Consider the following 17,964-nt stretch of genomic DNA (forward strand, 5'->3'; position numbering starts at 1 on the left):
CCTGTCATGACTTAAGTGCAGATTTTAGGGGAAGCATTTTCTAAGAAGTTATTGGGCTGTGGCATAATGCCCTACAAAACTAAAATGTCTATCACTATATGATAAATCACTATTTCATTCATAAATATATTTTTCAATGCCTACTATGAGCAAAGATTATGTGATTCTGAGGGGTTATTTTTCCACTAGGCCTAGATCTCCATTCTGCTGTTGCTCCGGAATTTTCCTCAGAGTAGAATTCTCGTCACCTAGGTAACAGAGAAACAATGTATTTAAAGAGCAACAGAGTAAAAACATGAGCTCTGCTTTACAGCCAGATCAACAAGCAGAGTTCTCTCTGTCCCTTTCTGCACTTCATGGAATTTGCCATAAGGAAAACCCAAGGTAAGGAACACATTGACATGCTCATCCATTGGAACAAAGCTGTTTCGATGGTAATATTAACAACCCAGGCTTTTGCTGTTTCTGCAAACTGGGCCAGGGCCTTTGTGACTGTAGTGTTTACTAAAAGAGGCTGCCAGGCTTGTGCATGTAGATCAGGCCATTTAGTGAATGGTCTGCAGATTGCTTTTAGGCAGCATCATTAACCATAATCCCAGCCACTTTCCATTCCCTAGACAGCTTTATCAGGCTTCTATTTCAATGTTTTCCTTTTTTTCCGTTCTCTTCTCCTTCGCTTTGTGTTGCTTTGAGCGCTGTGTCCATCTCAGTGCTAATTGCAGTCCTCTCTTTCTCCCTCCTCCTCCTCCTCCTTCTCATCCATCCCCCCAACCCTAATGCCAATTTATGATTTTTGTGAAAGCAACAGTCTGTCTGCAGTCAGAAATTGTAGCAATTTGTGTGTTGTGTTGTCGTCTATTTGTCATCTCAGACTTTGGCCTCTCCAAAAGCCACCCGAGCAGGCAGAGCAGGAAGCCGAGTTCGTCCAAGCCGGAGGGGCCACAGAAGCCCTCCTCCAGAGCAAAGCGTTCAGAAGCAGGTATTGTCAGACCGCCCGGCGATAAGAAATAAACCAGTGATTTTCAACCTATGGGCCGGGGCCCACTGGTGGGCCCTGAAGGTATACCAAGTGGGCCTTGAAATAATATTCTAAAAAATTATAATCACATTTTGGTGTGTGTTGCTGCTGATTTATGTGAGTTTTATTCGGTTCAGAGGTGGGCCCCGAACATTTGTGACAATTTCGAGTGGGCCCCAAGTTGGAAAAGGTTGGGAACCCCTGAAATAAACAAACTGCCACACGCTCCTTCACGCCCGCAGCACAAAGCAAGAGCCTCACACAATACACACTCTCCCACACATACTTTGACACATAGAACAGATGCACACTGACAAAAAAGATCCCACACACACACATTCAGTTCACACATATAGACAGACATACATGAATACAGATATATAAATCACGCTCACACGCATGGGCACATGCACACAACATCACAGAAGACAAGAAGATGATAAAGGTGTTCAAAACGGGACTAATGGGCTCATGTCAACGACAAGCACATACACTTAAGATAATGGAAAAAAGGAGGCGCACACAAGACTTGTGTGAAAAAGTGTATTGAAGCCGAAATTAAACAAATGTATTAAGTTCAGGTGCAGACGCCGACCTTTGTTGGTCTTTTGTCAAGCACATACACTTACCAGTCTACTTACAGCACCCACACAGAGAGCAAAAGTGTGTTGTCTTTCCACAATCTCTGATAACAGATAAGCCACCTGTCAGCATTGATGCCATGTGACATACCACCTCCTTTTGTGACATCACTGTCCCAAGCAATGATGCTACAAAACAAAACAGTAATGTGGTGCTTCAGCACAAATGCCTTATAGACTTTTTGCTAAGCTGTTGAGCCTAAATGCAATGGGCCGAGGCAATAGCAGTAAAGAGCATGGAGAGCGGACCAAGAAACGAAAGGCGAATTTCTCAGACAAATCAGGTGGGTGATTATTGAAGTAGAATAATTGTTTGTCATGTCATGTCATGCCATTTGTGGATGGCTGCTCTTTTTAGCTGCTTGCTGATCATGTTGTAATGCCAATGCACTCGCTCTGAGAATATTATGTAATTAATCACAACACGCCATCAAGAAAATTAATCTCTATGAAATGACGGCGGGCGGCGCTGATATGGTCATTTGATGGATTGACCAGTTCAAATTGTGTGACACTTTAAAGGTCACAGAAAATGAAATGTGCTTCGTTATTTCTGCTGTCAAATATTTCCCCATGAATGTGAGTGTGATATTTTTGGTCAGGAAATAACCCATTGTGCATCCATCCTGTAGCTTTTTCATCAGCAAATATACTGTTTTTTTTTACCCCCTCGTGTTGCCTGATTTGATTGAATGTCAAGCCCAGTGAAAAAAAAACTATTTCCCCCTTCATAGTACATCGTAAATATATTCATTAAAGTTCAATATGTATTATAAATAATATATAACATCATAATATATATATATTTTCTCATTTACTTTCTAGGGAACAGGAGTGTCCCTGACTGCCAATATGCCCAGCCCAGAAGCACCCAAAACCCTGAGCTGATTGGCTCCAATTCCTGGGAAGCCCTTCGCACACCGGGCCTCTCTTCCATCGGCTGCCCCCCTACTCCCCATCCCACCACCACCACCAGCACCACCGGAGCAGGGGCAGTACCATCACGCCTCCCCTACAATGCCGCGTCCCACAGGACAGCTGAGGCGCCCGTGGACCCGCTGTTCATCCGGGCGGCCAGCGCGGTGGAGATGGTGTGCGGCGATCGGATGTACAAGTGCGCGTCCTGCCTACGCTACTTCGCAGGCCTGGCGGCGCTCGTGGAGCACGTCCGGGAGGGTTGGCGGGACGGCTACAGCTGCCGGGTCTTCTACCGCAAGCTAAAAAGCATGAGGGACCGCCGGGGTCACAACGGGCTGGGGAACAGCACCGGATCTGGGTCTGGGTCTGGGTTTGGAGCTGGCACTGGTGCTGTTGCTGGTGGCGCCCCGAGTTCCATGGAAGTGTCTGGGTGTATGCCGGCACAGCCAATCGCCACCTACAGCATCACCAGCCCCCTCGGCAACCTGGGTGCCATGGCAACAGACAACAGTGTCAGGAGCGAGGCTGTCGTGGACAGGAAGATGGACAGGGTGCAGCAGTGGCTCGACAAGTCTGTCATGATGCCATAGCGAAGGACGGAGACAAGTGACAGTTACAGTACATAAATAAAATCCTTACAGTGCAGTATCCACACACTTCTTGATTTGTGTCATAGCAGTACATATGAAGAGTTTGGTTCCAAAACGCCATAAACACCATTTTTGAAAAATGAGTTGGAGCCAGAATCAGATTGGTATATGACCACTCTTGAAAAGCCAATATTCAGTTTTCATCAAAACACCATATCCGGCATGTAATACTGCATTTCTTGATTTGTGTCGCACAGTTGCTGTTGTTTTTTTTTAAGTAATGTTCAAGGAGAGGTCAAAGAATTGTTTATGGTGTGTGTGTGTGGTGAATGTGTGTATGTGTGTGTGTGTCTGTGTGCTAGCTGAAGCAACAATGATGCAAGAAATAGGAAACACATGCACTTGCACACAAACACACACACACACACACACACACACACACACACACACACACACACACACACACACACACACACACACACACACACACACACACACACACACACACACACACACACACACACACACACACACACACACACACACACACACACACACACACACACACACACACACACACACACAGCAGAATGCACCATCAACCTTAGGCTGAATTGACAAAGTTGATAGAAGTGAGTTGGAGAAGGATCTGTGGTGTCCCTGAACTGTACTGTGTGTCAGCTGGAATCATCTAGAAGCACCACGCAAACAAAATAAATAAGAAATGGAAATAAAATAAAGAAATCATCACCATGGTGATGGAGGAATGAGAGCAGCAGTCAGAAAAGATCTCACACTTGCTCCGTCTGCGATTAAAGGGGGGGTCTGTTCGTCTGCCAGTATGGGGGTCTGGTCGTCTTGAACTCCATCTGCGAGTATAGAGGTGCTGGTGGGTGGTGGAGTCTGTTCGTCTTGAACGTCCCAAAATGAACGCTCATCGCAGTTCCTGTCAAAACGAGAGCATTCCGGTTACAGATGGAGGGACAAATCCTGCCAGGCGCATCAGAGCCACTTCACATGCTCAGGGTTTTTACCACAGAGGGTATAGCAGTGTCCTTGACAGCTTTCGCCAGGGCTGGTACGAAGTCATCAAAAAGTGCCCACCCCCCCCATCCAATACATTCAATGTCACCGGGACCCAATTTTGGGCCCCTTCTCTTCACGGTCCCGGAGCAACTGACCCCTTTGCCCCTCCCTTGTTGGCTACCCTGGATAGCAGTCTGCTGTTTTATTCCCCAAATCCATCTGCGATGGCACAGCCAAACAATGTGACTCATAGCACAAGCACACAAGTAATATATGACGAACCACGTTGAGTTGATGTGTGCCGTAGATTTGCTCCTTTTAGCGAACGCAAGGCTCACAAAGTGCATCTAACACAGAGAGATGGTGTACAGTACTGGTGAACAGTAATGAAATCCCTGCACAATAGCAGCCTATTAGGATGGGTATTGAGACGACGGTAAATATTTACTTTGAAATTGAGGACTGCTTTAGATATGATTATTCACTGCACAGTAAAATGTGCTGTGCTAATTCAACATATAGAGTCAATTTAACATTTATTTAGTCCCAGAGTACACTCTTAAGTATTGAATCAGCACTACATTTCATTTCCATGAATGGGGAATCAATTTTACAGTCGTGGTTCATGTGTAGCGTTAGATACCTTATTCTTCAACTCAGGCCCGCCGACAGCGGGGGACAAAAGGGTATGTTGTCCCGGGCCCAGGGAGATAGGGGCCCGAGAATTGGGTCCCCATTACATTGTATGCATTGGTCGTCAGCGGCCCTGCTTCTACTTAACAAGTTGGAGACAATACCATATTGAGTTGACATTAAAGTGATACTGTCCCATATTTGGAAATACGCTTATTTTACACCTCCTCTTGAGTTAAATAGTAGGGTTTCACCGTTCTCCTATACTTTCAACTGTTCTCTGGGTACGGCAGTGCAAATATTACCTCCAAGCTAGCAGTTAACATTGAGTCTTATGAGACCAGTTGGCCTCGAGCTGGTCTCATAGGACTCAATGTTAACTGCTAGCATGGAGGTAAAATTTGCACTGCCATACCCAAAGAACGGTTGAAAGTACAGATGATTTTACAGGATTTACAGGATGTAAAATCCTATTATTTAACTCAAAGGGAGGTGTAAAATAAGCTTATTTCCAAAAATGGGACAGTATCACTTTAAGATCGATTTTATAGCATGCAAATAATTAATTAATTATTCAATTGCATTATGTTTCCCACTGTATCCCATTTTGTTTTACCAGATAAAGTCCGGAGCGCCCTCAGCCATTCCCCGGTGAAGTGGGTGGACTATAATGCCACCAGAGGCGTGGTGTCCGCCAGCTCCCCGGTGCCCCCCCACCCCCCGAGCCCGGCCCTGAAGCGCCTTCCCGTCATGCCCGAGCACTGCACCTCGCCCACCCCCACCCCCACCCACCACTACAACCACCACCTCCACTCCCCCCACCACCACCACCACCACCACCACCACCAGCTCAAGAGCTCCGCGGCGAGTAGACGCACCAGGTCGGTGGTTGTTTGTTGTAGTTTTGTAAATGTAATGTTAATGGGTTTTCTCCAATGATACAGCCATAGCTGCTGAAATGAGTTCAGATGCAAAACCCCCTAACTGTGAAGACCTGCACTTCTATATTTTTAGAGAACCCCTTTGTTGATTTGGTTTACAATTATGTACTTGATAATACATATAAATAGTCATATTACATAAATAAAATAAAAACTATTGATAGCTTTGTATTAAATAAAAAATAAGTAAGATTATTTTCTGAAAAGGCACTTTTGCATCTGAACTCTTCAAATGTAAACAATCCAAAACTCCAGGTCGGTGGAGCCGCGTCAGGACGACCTGCTTGACTTCAGCTTCCTGCGCCAGACGTCGGCGCTGGAGCACGTCAACGGCCAGCTGCTGTACAAGTGCGCCAGCTGCCTGTGGCGCTACCCGAGCCTGGCGGCGCTGCAGAGCCACATCGCCCTCAGCTGGCTGGACGGCTTCAGCTGCCGCGTCTTCTACCGCAAGCTGCGCGAGATGCAGCAGCGCGCCACCTACTGCCCCGTAGGAGGTACTGCAAGTGTCAAAAATATATATATATATACATACATATTTTTAGTGACTACATATTTTATTTTAGTGTCTACAATTCACAACAAACAGCAAACCATGGCATAACAAGTTTCATTATTACTGCAATGGTCAAAATAAATGTTTTTTTATTTTATTTTGGTGACTACATATTTTTGTGTCTACAATTCAGGTGTAAAAATAGCTGAAAAATATCAAATTGTGTCTCTCTTGTGTATTTTGATGCTGTGCAGGTAACTTAGTCTCATAGATGTGGGATATATCTATATATCTATATCTATATATATCTATATATCTATAACTGTGTCTCTGTATTTTGATGCTGTGCAGGTAGTCTCATGGGCGTGGGATATATCTATATATCTATATATATCTATATATCTATAATTTTGTCTGTGTATTTGTATGATTTGCAGGTAGTCTCATGGGTGTGGGAGTGTGTGGCAGGGCCAGCTGTGGTGAGCACCGGGCCCACCTCAGCGTCAGCATCCCCAAGATCACTCTGACCAGACGTGGAGGCACAGGCGGAGGAGGTGGAGGAGGAGGAGGAGGAGGAGGAGGGGGCTGGGAGCCACAGATCCGCCCCAAGACCACCGGCCCGAGCACGTCCAGGATCCCTAGCAGGCAGGAGAAGAATGGAGGAGAGACGGAGAAGGAGAAGGAAAGGGAGAGGGTGGAGAAGCGGAGAGAGAGGGATAAGGAGTATTGGGTGCTGGCGTCCGAGTCGGTCCACACGGCTCAGAAGAACAGCGCCGTGCAGAAGTGGCTGATGGAGATCCAGCCCCCCACCCCTGGGAAGACCTAAGAACAAAAAAACAAACAAACGAACAGAAATCTGTAAAAACAGTTTTTTTCTTTTTCTTTTTTGGAAGTGCTTAGCAAAAAAGACTCTTATTCTTTCATTCCCCCCTTCTTTGGAAGTATTCTTGTTTTGGAGGAGGAGGTGGGGTTTTTGGCAATAATAAACAAATATATATGATAAATATGTAAGAAAAATATGACATAAAAGTGTACGTCTGTTAGAGGCACAAATTGGCATTTAATTGACAAGATTAACTTATTTAACTTTCTTAGCCATAATTTACTATCATGACAACAAATAAAAAGATATTTAAGAATCTTGAACTGACTTGAGTCATTGCTATAGTCAGGTGGAATTGTGCAGAATAAAATGACATGGGACCATAAAATGAATAAAATAAAAATAAAATGACATCATTTGATCACAAAAAGAAAATAAAATCAGCCATGGCCTCTTAGAACAGGTGGCCAACTGGGAAATGCCCTGTATGCCAGATTCTCAGTGATTATTCCAGGAACATGGTTGAGTAATAAAGCTGGTTAAGTTCATCCACAGGAAGCGAGAAACCTCATAATAGATAGCCCACAAGCATCATTATATACCTACCCTTGAGTTAAGTGACTGAGTTGTACCTTTCTCCTGTACTTCCAGCCATTCTCTGAGTATGGCAGTGCACATTTTACATCCAATCTAACAATTAACATTGAATCCTATGAGACCAGCTAACCACCAGCTGGTGCCATAGAATTCAATATTAATTGCTAGCCATGAGTAAAATTGCCATACTCAGAGAACGATTGAAAGTACTTGAGAAAGGTGAAGCTCAATAATTTAACTTAAGGAGAGGAGTACAATAAGCTTATTTCCAAACATGGCACAGTATCACTTTAAGAAACGGAGGATCCCCCGGCTCTTCTATTGGAGGATTTACCACTGCCTCAAGGTTATCTTGTTTTACTACAGATCCAGGTTCTTGAATGCTCCTCTGCAGGCCTGATGCCTCATGCTGTGTTTAGCTGACTGCTCTCCCTTCCACTCCATTGCAAACTGACGTTCGTTTGCCTAATTGCACAGCATTTACATACCCGCACTAATGCACTTGTAATATGTTGTCCCCGCTCTCAGACAGAGACAGACAGACAGACACACATAGACGCACACGCACACGCACACACACACACACACACACACACACATACACACACACACACACAAACAATCTGCCAATGTCTTTGCTTATTACTTAATATATTTTTGCCAAATTTGAGTGATGGAAATGGGAAACATCAGTGGAAATATGCCAATGTGCTGCAAATAAAGTCTCAGCTCCCCGATGAGTTAGCTATCGCATAATATTGAATAGTAGATCAGTTATACAGCACGGCGGATTTGTCACTGCATAAGTATGCAAAACATAATGTAATAATGTTGGAGTGTGGAAGTGTTTTTTCTTTTTTTCAATATTTTTTTTTTGTCTTTTTGACTTCATTGTTGGTAGGACAGTAGGAGAGGCAGGCAGGAAGTGAATTGGGAGGGAGAGAGATGGGGAGGGGGTCGGCAAAGGACCCGGATCAGACTCGAACTCGGGTCACTGGCGTAGCAGCCCAGTGCCCTACCGCTACTGGTACCGGTACAGTATGATCAATGAAGATAGAGTAGAGTACAGTAGAGTAACATTTATTAATCCCGAAGGAAATGTAGGCGTCTAGTAGCATACATACAAAAAATTGATTATTTCACATTAAACATACAGATATAAAAAGTATGTATATATAACAATCTCCTTCAGTGTGATTTACACCACGTTCCACATTATTATGCAACTGACATTTTTCGCTGTTTCCCCAAATAATCAATGCAAATGACAGTCGTCATAATTTTCAAGTCATCCGCCATTAGAGTACAATTAAAACGTTTTTGAATGAACCTTCCAATGATAACGGTATTTTTTAAGTAATAAAAAACTTAAAATGCTCTGTTCCACATTATTACGCAAAGTAGTTTTGTAGTGTTGTAATCCAAATTTCTTTCTTTGTTTCCCATTTACATCAACACAGTTGGATTTTTGTACCTTCTAAATTACATTTCAATGTTCAATACTTGATGATAACCTCTTTGTCTTAGTAACTGGAATGCTGCCTTTAACATTGAAGTCAATGGCAGGGCATTGCATGGGAGTTATGGAAGCCCAGATATCCTTGATGCTTTGCTCTCAACTGTTTTTGTTTGTTTGGTCTGGTGACCCACACTTCACTCTTCAATATACCCATAGATTTCCATGCCACGTTTAGGTGCTTTGGTGGTATCGACATTTTAACTCACCAGACATAAAACCCCATTGAAAATGAATGGGATGTTATGTCTGGTGAGTTAGAATGTCATCATCTCCAAAGCACCTAAACGTGGCATGGAAATCTACGGGTATATTGAAGAGTGAAGTGTGGGTCACCCGACCAAACAAACAAAAACAGCTGAGATCAAAGCAGCAAGGATATCTGGGCTTCCATAACTACCATGCAATTCCATCACTTCAATATTAAATGCAGCATTCCAGTTACAGCTTATAGCAAAGTTTTGAACATTGAAATGTATTGAAGGTACCAAATGCCAACTGTTTTGATGTAAATGGGAAAAAAAGAAAGAAATTTGGATTACAACACTACAAAACTGTTTTGCGTAATTAATTGGAACAGAGCATTTTGGGCATTTTAAGTTTTTTATTATTTTAAAAAATACCGATGTCATTGGAAGGTTCATTCAAAAACGTTTAAAATTGTACTCTAATGGCTGATGACTTGAAAAATATGACGACTGTCATTTCTATTGATTATTTGGGAAAACGGCAAAAAATGTCATTTGCGTAATAATGTGGAACGCGGTGTAAAGTAGCTGGATGGCCCTGGGGACAAAGGACTTACACAGCCTGTCAGTCTTGCAGGGAATGGCGAGGAATCTGTGGCTGAACAGACTTCGCTGGTTGGCAAAGACTGAGTGCAAGGGATGAAGGCCAATATCGCAAGGCGAAAGCCCATGTGTTTCTCTACACAATGATGACATGACTTAGGCCTACGAAGGGCATTTTATACATTTTTGCTCAATCTCAGAGTGCCTTCTTCTTCTTCTTTGAACTGGTATGTTTTGCCCTCTTTTGCCTCTATTGCACTTAGAGATGCACCGGATCCGGCAGGATAATACAGTTTTTCACAGGATCCGGGTCTGGCAGGATCTTAAGCAGTGGATCCGGTATCCGGCATGTTACCTAAAAATCAGGGTAATCCGGCATGTTACCTAAAAATCTCTAGCCTAGGCTTTTCAGTCAGTCTTTCACAACCCAAACCACTGCATGGAGTGAAAGCCCTTTGGAAGCGGCCGTTGCAGGCAGTGTGGCAATAAGCCAATGAGTCTAAAAAATAGTTTGAGCCAACGTACTAAAAAGGGCCCACGTGTGCGAGTAGACTATATGTTTCAACCCTTTTGTAGGATACGGTATCCGGTATCCGGTTCCGGATCCGGCAGGATCTTAAGCAGTGGATCCGGTATCCGGCAGGATCCTAAAAATTAGGATTCGGTGCATCTCTACTATACATACACAGACGAAAACACACTTTGTCAGCAGTGTGTTGGGGTACAGTAGCTCTCCTCTCCAAAAGGAAGGCAATGTGTTGATCTAGCACTTTTGCTTTTCCCTCAGAGCAGGGCCATTACCTTGGACCAGTGGGCAGGGAGGGCAGGCCAACAATAGCGGTGACAATGATGTCTGAAAAAGCGGTGTGCAGACCAAAACAGTGTAGTCTCTGGGTAGAGCACAGGTGTATGTGTGTGTGTGTGTGTGTGTGTGTGTGTGTGTGTGTGTGTGTGTGTGTGTGTGTGTGTGTGTGTGTGTGTGTGTGTGTGTGTCTGTGTGTGTGTGTGTGTGTGTGTTTGTGTGCGTGTGTGTGCGTGTGTGTGTGTGTGTGTGTGTGTGTGTGTGTGTGTGTGTGTGTGTGTGTGTGTGTGTGTGTGTGCTCTGCATAGACCAGAACAGTGTGTCTTTGCGTAGGGCACAGGTGTATGTGTGTGTGTGTGCCTGCCTGCGTGTGTGTGTGTGTGTGTGTGTGTGTGTGTGTGTGTGTGTGTGTGTGTGTGTGTGTGTGTGTGTGTGTGTGTGTGTGTGTGTGTGTGTGTGTGTGTGTGTGTGTGTGTGTGTGCGTGCGTACTAGACCAGAACAGTGTGTCTTTGGGTAGGACACAGGTGTGTGTGTGTGTGTGTGTGTGTGTGTGTGTGTGTGTGTGTGTGTGTGTGTGTGTGTGTGTGTGCATGCGCGTGTGTATGCATAGATCAGAACAGTGTGGGTAGGGAACAGGTGTGTGTGTGTGTGCGTGTGCGTGTGCGTGCAGGCGTGCATGCGTGCATGCCTGCTTGCCTGCCTGCGCGCGCACGTGCGCGCGCGTGTGTGTGTGTGTGTGCACGTGCGTGTGTTCTGCGGACTAGACCAGAGCAGCGTGTCTTTGGGTAGGGCACAGGTGTGTGTGTGTGTGTGTGTGTGTGTGTGTGTGTGTGTGTGTGTGTGTGTGTGTTCTGCATAGATCAGAATAGTGTCTTTGGGTAGGGCACAGGTGTGTGTGTATGTGTATGTACCGGTATGTGTGCGTGCGTGCGTGCGTGCGTGCTGTTTGCAAGTGTCTGGCTGCGAGTTGCATATGTGCGTTCGTGCCTGTGTGTGTGTGTGTGTGTGTGTGTGTGTGTGTGTGTGTGTGTGTGTGTGTGTGTGTGTGTGTGTGTGTGTGTGTGTGTGTGTGTGTGTGTGTGTGTGTGTGTGTGTGTGTGTGTGTGTGTGTGTGTGTGTGTGTGTGTAAGTGTCTGGCTGCGAGTTGCATGGGGGCTCCTGCTGCTTCCACAGGTGTTGACCTTCTTAAAGGTTTCCACTCGATACGGTGACACACGGGGGCCTCTGGAACCTTCTAGAATAATACATACTATATGTTCACTTTGCAGTGCAGTGCATCTGAACCAAGTCAGTGGTACCTGTGGGTCAGCTGTGGCATAGTGGCTAGGGGGGTGGACTTGACATCAAAAGGTTGCAGGTTCAAATCCCACCCTTACCTCTCCCTACATCTCCATCCATGGCTGAAGTGCCCTTGAACAAGGCACCGAACCCCAGATTGTCCCAGGGACTGTAACCAATAACCTGTAGTAGGCTATCTAAATAGCTGTAAGTCGCTTTGGATAAAAAGAGTGTGCTAAGTGTAATGTGATGTAATAATGTAATACCTGGCACTGTGACACAGGATCACAGGTTCAACTTGAGGATGATCTCGACCCAATTTAGCGAAAGGAAAAGTTACAATATTTGAATGAGCTGCACGTCGTTGTGGGCTTGCATGCAGTAGCCCGCGCACCCTAACACATACGCATCTGCAAGGCTCTGCATTATTACACTTGGGCCAGCATTATGTGTTGATGCAAAGCAAAATGCATCCTCTGCATTGTTTTACGCATTGTTTTATGCTTACTGTAACGTGCATTGCATGCATTGCCATGGGGGGGAGATACATGGCGTCGCTGTAGAGAACTCGGTAACTTGTGAAGGGCCCAGGACAAAGGTAATAAAAGCCAATTGTGGGCCTCTACTCTGCTGGCACCCAGGACAACAGAGCCCACCCACCACCACCCTTCCTTGAACATGTGCAAAGCAAACGATGCATGTTAACACACGTTAGCTCACGTTGACTACATATCAGGCTCGGACTGGCAATCTGTGATACCGGGCAAATGCCCGGTGGGCCGCCGCGGCCCTAACGCAATTTGGACCGGCCCCCTTGCGCTAATACCAGCCCGGGATTTTAGAACAGTCGAAGTCAGTAATCCTGGACTACCACAAACTTCATAATTAACTCTGAAGTACATAATACATTAATCATGAAACGGGTGCAGTATATATTAGAGATGCACCGGATCCTGATTTTTATGATCCTGCCGGATATCGGATCCACTGCTTAAGATCCTGCTGGATCCGGAACCGGATACCGGATCCTACGAAAGGGTTGAAACACATAGCCTACTCATACATGTATCCCTTTTAGCCCTTTTTATCACATTGGCTCAAACTATTTTGACTGAAAAGCCTCGGCTACCGGATCCTGGATCCTGGAACCAGATCCGGATCCTGTGAAAAACCCTATTATCCTGCCGGATCCGGAACTGGATCTTGGATCCTGTGCATCTCTAGTATGTACAGTCCCTCCAGGAATTCCCGATGTTGCAATTTGCAACTTTTTCAGAACTTCAATGAATTCCCGCGAATTCTGCGCGGCAGCGCAACTTTAACCAATCACCACGATTTCCTGCAACTTTGAACCAATCCATGTACGTTGTAGCGATATCCGCCCGAGTATTTGCATGCATTTGCATTCATTTCCACCATCAGGAATGCTTTGCGGTACCAAAGCTACCCGATGTGTGTGTGTCGTTTTTTTTGCATGGACGGATAGGTAGATGAATGCTGGGGTGGGCTCGTCGCTCGTCCGGGGGCCGGTGTAAAGGGAAAATGCCAGGGTCGAAAATCGTTCCCAGTCCGAGCCTGCTACATATGCAAATCCCTGATAGCCCAGTAAGTTGAAAGAAATATACTAATGGAGCAACAATGACAGTGTTGTATTATGTAGAAGAAGTACTCATACACGTGTAATTACATCACAAATAATATGGTATTACAAAGTTGAAACCATGTAATATCATAACGCTAGTGTTGTAAATACATTACATTACATTGCACTTAGCTGACACTTTCATTTATTCAAAGCGACTTACAACTATTATTTTTCAGGTTATTGGTTACAGTCCCTGGAGCAATGTGGGGTTAGGTGCCTTGCTCAAGGGCACTTCATCCATGGATGGAGATGTAGGGAGTGGTCAGGGGCGATTCGAACCGGCAACCCCTAGATTGAAAGACCAACCTACAACTTACATCTGTAAGAGTACTTCTACTTGTATTTTACACAACTCTGACCAATGGCAGATGCAACTGAATACGTATATAAATAATGAACAATTCAGTCTGTACTGTACATGTTGTTATTGTGTCTGTGTGTTGTAGTTTAATAGCTGTGTAGTCTTCTCACTGAATGGCCAAGGGGCACACTGTAACGCCGCATTATGTAATAACGGTGCAATATGTAATAATGTAACAAATTATTACATAATGTGGTGACAATCGCCGCATTGTGTAATAATTTACGCATTTCGTAATACATTTCTTGAACGCATTTCGTAATAACTTTTTTCTCATCTTGTAATAAATTATTACAAAATGCGAAATTTATTACGGAATGCGGCCGCAACTTTTTTTTTTGATGGAAATGTAATAACATGGTGCATTATGTAATAATCTATATGGATATGTTTTTTCTGCACTTGGATTCAGTATAGGCGCAGCACACATACATAGTCTCAGTGACATGGTATAGTCACTGCCCTCTCTCTCTCTCATTCTTCTCAGTTCTCAAACTGCTCGAGAGTCGCGAATGATGCGGTTAAAACCGTTAAGAAATAATTTCACAACTTGTTGCGTGCAACGAGTCCAACGAATGTCTCGCACTTTCTGCTACATTACACCAATTTACAGCGACATTAAATAGGCCAGGTCTAAACACTTCACGAGGAGGTGAAAACTTGTCTTGCACTTGCGTGGGTCTGTGGCGAGAGAGAGAGAGAGAGAGAGAGAGAGAGAGAGAGAGAGAGAGAGAGAGAAGAGAGAGAGAGAGAGAGAGAGAGTGTGTGTGTGTGTGTGTGTGTGTGTGTGTGTGTGTGTGTGTGTGTGTGTGTGTGTGTGTGTGTGTGTACGCACGGAGACAAACCTGGCCCATATTGATCTTAAGCCCCATCTTGGCTCTTTGGAAATATTCTTAACATTACAAAGGCTATTTTAATATTTTCCCCCAAACAACATGAATCAAATCCCAGGAAAAGACCAACCATTATAAGTGACTCGTGGGGAGCTGTCCATGCTGGTGGTGCTTAATTTTTCCCGATATTTGCCCGTGGAGTAGTGAGTCTTTCATGTCTGCCTACATGCGCGCCAGGGTCTGACCATGGTGCTTTTTGCCCGTGGAGTGAGGAGACTGTCTTCTTGCAAAGCAAGAAGTCATAGCACCCGAGAAAAAATGCCACTCTTTGTCCTATTTTCAATTTCAGTCCACTGTTCAGTAGGCCTATTAGGCTGCAATCAAATTCAATAGCCTATGCTCATCCACATGCACGCGAAAAACAATAACCCAAGCGGCGGGACTAATTCGATTATATTCCTTCCAAAAATGTCCGAACGTCACAAAAATCAGTTATTTGCATTGTCCGTAATTATACCAAACAAAAAGGTATCAATAAAAGAAATCAAGTCTTCAGTTTCGATAATCCACGTTACAAATCCTCAACAACAGCAAGCCATTCCTTCTCTGCTATGAGGCAGGCAACGGAACAAGTGCAGACAGTAGGCTATATCACCACGTTGATGCTGCACGGCTTGAAAGGATTCTGTCTAAATTAAATATCTTGGATAGCCTATATAGACCTAGGCCTAACTAGATTTGTTGCAATACAGATTAATTTTCTATAGCCAGAAGTGTTCCGTTGGACTGACGAAACCGAACACGATCAAGTTTGCAACTTCTTTCCCTCATGCGCTGTCCGTCAGCACCACCTGTCATCAGACGTCCGATTAGCTTTCATTACGTGCTGAGGGAAAAACTCTCGCCATTAGGCTCATGTGCTGTTGCACTGTTGTGAGGGATATCACCAAATAATTTAGATAAAAGTCAGAACATTATTTTGGCAATCTGTTCAGTCTGTTCATTTAAGTTTTTGGGTGCTCTTGGATATCGGGGATCAGTTCATGTAGAGAGAAGAGTTCATCCAGGCACTCCAAAATAAGGTGTCCAAACGGGAAGTTACATTAAAAGCCTTTTAATGGTACTGGGCTGGGGTTACATTAAAAAGCCGACATGTTTCGACCTCACCAGGTCTTCATCAGGGCTACGTTCACCATTGAAAAGAAAGGCCTCCCTTAAATAGTGACATCACCACATGTGACCCATTACGCACTAAACACATTTGCGCACACCAGAGACAACAAAGATTAAAAAATAGCCTGGGGTAATAAGTGATGCCACAGAAAAAAATGACCAGAAGTACAAATAAGCATCACAAAAAACAAGTAAAATCAATATCCTCATTTAGACCAGGATAGCGCATGGCATCCAGTTGGTGTATCCAAAAAGTCTGCCTCTGATTAAGTCTTTTTAGCCTGTCCCCACCCCTCGGAAGAGGTTTGATATGCTCGACGCCCTGTATGCGCAGCAGAGAATCATTTTTACCATGGTATATTCATTGAAATGTTTCGCCATGGGATAGTCAAAATTGCCCACTCTGATAGCATACAGGTATTTATGTTCTGCTAGCCTATCTCGCATGCGCCTTTTTGTGCGTCCGATATAAAAGAACCCTTCAGCGCAAGGACAAGTTAGGCGGTATATGACAAATGTAGAATTGCAATTAATGAAATCTCTCTGTCCGTATTCTCTCGTGGTTTTAGTATCCATAAAAGATTTGGCTTGTGTAACATTTGGGCAGTGAGGGCAGTTCATACATCTATAGGTGCCAATGGGTTTACGCAGCCAGGTTTCTCTCTTTTTCACCTGTAGGTGAGAGCGCATTAANTTATCTCCTAGGCTGGGTGCACTCTTTAAAGACACCATGGGTGGTTCTGGGAACACCTCACGTAGTTGCGCATCACTTTCAATAATGGACCAATTGTTCTTAATAATTTGCCTGATCCGCGTCGCTTGTGTACTATATGTCGTAACAAAAAAAGGACGGGACTGCTGGTGGCGATGATGTTTCTTTTTGGCCAATAACGTGTTGCGTTGAAGGGAGCGCGCTTCACTGTATGCGTTTTGGATGGCTTTAGGGTGATAGGCTCTATCACTGAATCTTTTCTCCATCAGCTCGGCCTGCTCGTGAAAATCATTTTCGAAATCACAGATACGCCTAATCTCTGGAATTGGCCGTGTGGAATATTTCTAATGAGATGCGGGGGATGGAATGAATCCGCTCTCAGAATGGTGTTCCGAGAGGTCGCCTTTCTGAATAAGGTGGTGTGCAGCTGTCCCTCCGCGTCTTTATATATCGTCAAATCCAGAAAGTGAATATTAGTTAATGAATATTCCAAGGAAGCCATTCAAAACGCATACAGTGAAGCGCGCTCCCTACAACGCAACACGTTATTGACCAAAAACAAACATCATCGCCAGCAGCAGTCCCGTCCTTTTTTTGTTACGACAGTTCATAGATGTATGAACTGCCCCCACTGTCCAAATGTTACACAAGCCAAATCTTTTGTGGATACTAAAACCACGAATGAATATGGACAGAGAGATTTCATTAATTGCAATTCTACATTTGTCATATACCGCCTAACTTCGGGCGCACAAAAAGGCGCATGCGAGATAGGCTAGCAGAACATAAATATGGTATCAGAGTGGGCAATTTTGACTATCCCATGGCGAAACATATGATATCATGGTAAAAATGATTCTCTGCTGCGCATACAGGGCGTCGAGCATATCAAACCTCTTCCGACGGGCGGGGACAGGCTAAAAAGACTTAGGCCTAATCAGAGGCATACTTTTTGGATACACCAACTGGATGCCATGCGTTATACTGGTCTAAATGAGGATATTGATTTTACTTGTTTTTTGTGATTTTTATTTGTACTTCTGGTCATTTTTTCTGTGGCATCACTTATTACCCCAGGCTATTTTTAATCTTTGTTTTCTATGGTGTGCGCAAATGTGTGTAGTGCGTAATGGGTCACATGTGGTGATGTCACTATTTAAGGGAGGCCTTTC

The 17,964-nt window shown here is 44.4% G+C and overlaps 2 protein-coding genes across 3 annotated transcripts; both read left to right on the forward strand.

Moving 5' to 3' along the window:
• Positions 1-270: 270 nt before the first annotated feature.
• LOC134435911 (uncharacterized) lies at positions 271-3,225 on the forward strand. 2 transcript variants are annotated; one of them, XM_063184950.1, is made up of 3 exons: positions 271-384; positions 872-979; positions 2,485-3,225. In XM_063184950.1, exons 1-3 carry the CDS (start codon positions 357-359, stop codon positions 3,165-3,167), a joined length of 819 nt encoding a protein of 272 aa, XP_063041020.1. In that variant the 5' UTR covers positions 271-356; the 3' UTR covers positions 3,168-3,225. The 2 variants fall into 2 exon arrangements, with proteins under 2 accessions (XP_063041020.1, XP_063041021.1); XM_063184951.1 differs by lacking the exons at positions 271-384; positions 872-979 and adding an exon at positions 1,792-1,943.
• Positions 3,226-5,650: 2,425 nt separating this feature from the next.
• On the forward strand, positions 5,651-7,406 carry LOC134435913 (POU domain, class 3, transcription factor 2-like). Its single transcript, XM_063184952.1, has 3 exons — positions 5,651-5,707; positions 6,023-6,261; positions 6,698-7,406. The coding sequence occupies exons 2-3, from the start codon at positions 6,228-6,230 to the stop codon at positions 7,084-7,086; spliced, it is 423 nt and encodes a 140-aa protein (XP_063041022.1). The 5' UTR covers positions 5,651-5,707; positions 6,023-6,227; the 3' UTR covers positions 7,087-7,406.
• The last annotated feature ends 10,558 nt before the right edge of the window (positions 7,407-17,964 follow it).

Source organism: Engraulis encrasicolus, chromosome 20 (assembly GCF_034702125.1).
Source record: "Engraulis encrasicolus isolate BLACKSEA-1 chromosome 20, IST_EnEncr_1.0, whole genome shotgun sequence".
In the NCBI taxonomy this organism is placed as follows: Eukaryota; Metazoa; Chordata; class Actinopteri; order Clupeiformes; family Engraulidae; genus Engraulis; species Engraulis encrasicolus.

Excerpts from the sequence above, each read along its gene's own strand:
- LOC134435911 (XM_063184950.1), top strand. The coding sequence starts at position 357 with ATGGAATTTGCCATAAGGAAAACCCAAG. Across the intron at positions 385-871 it reads TGCCATAAGGAAAACCCAAG|ACTTTGGCCTCTCCAAAAGC; the intron begins GTAAGGAACACA and ends TTGTCATCTCAG. Across the intron at positions 980-2,484 it reads AGCAAAGCGTTCAGAAGCAG|GGAACAGGAGTGTCCCTGAC; the intron begins GTATTGTCAGAC and ends TTTACTTTCTAG.
- LOC134435913 (XM_063184952.1), top strand. The coding sequence starts at position 6,228 with ATGCAGCAGCGCGCCACCTACTGCCCCGTAGGAG. Across the intron at positions 6,262-6,697 it reads CACCTACTGCCCCGTAGGAG|GTAGTCTCATGGGTGTGGGA; the intron begins GTACTGCAAGTG and ends TATGATTTGCAG.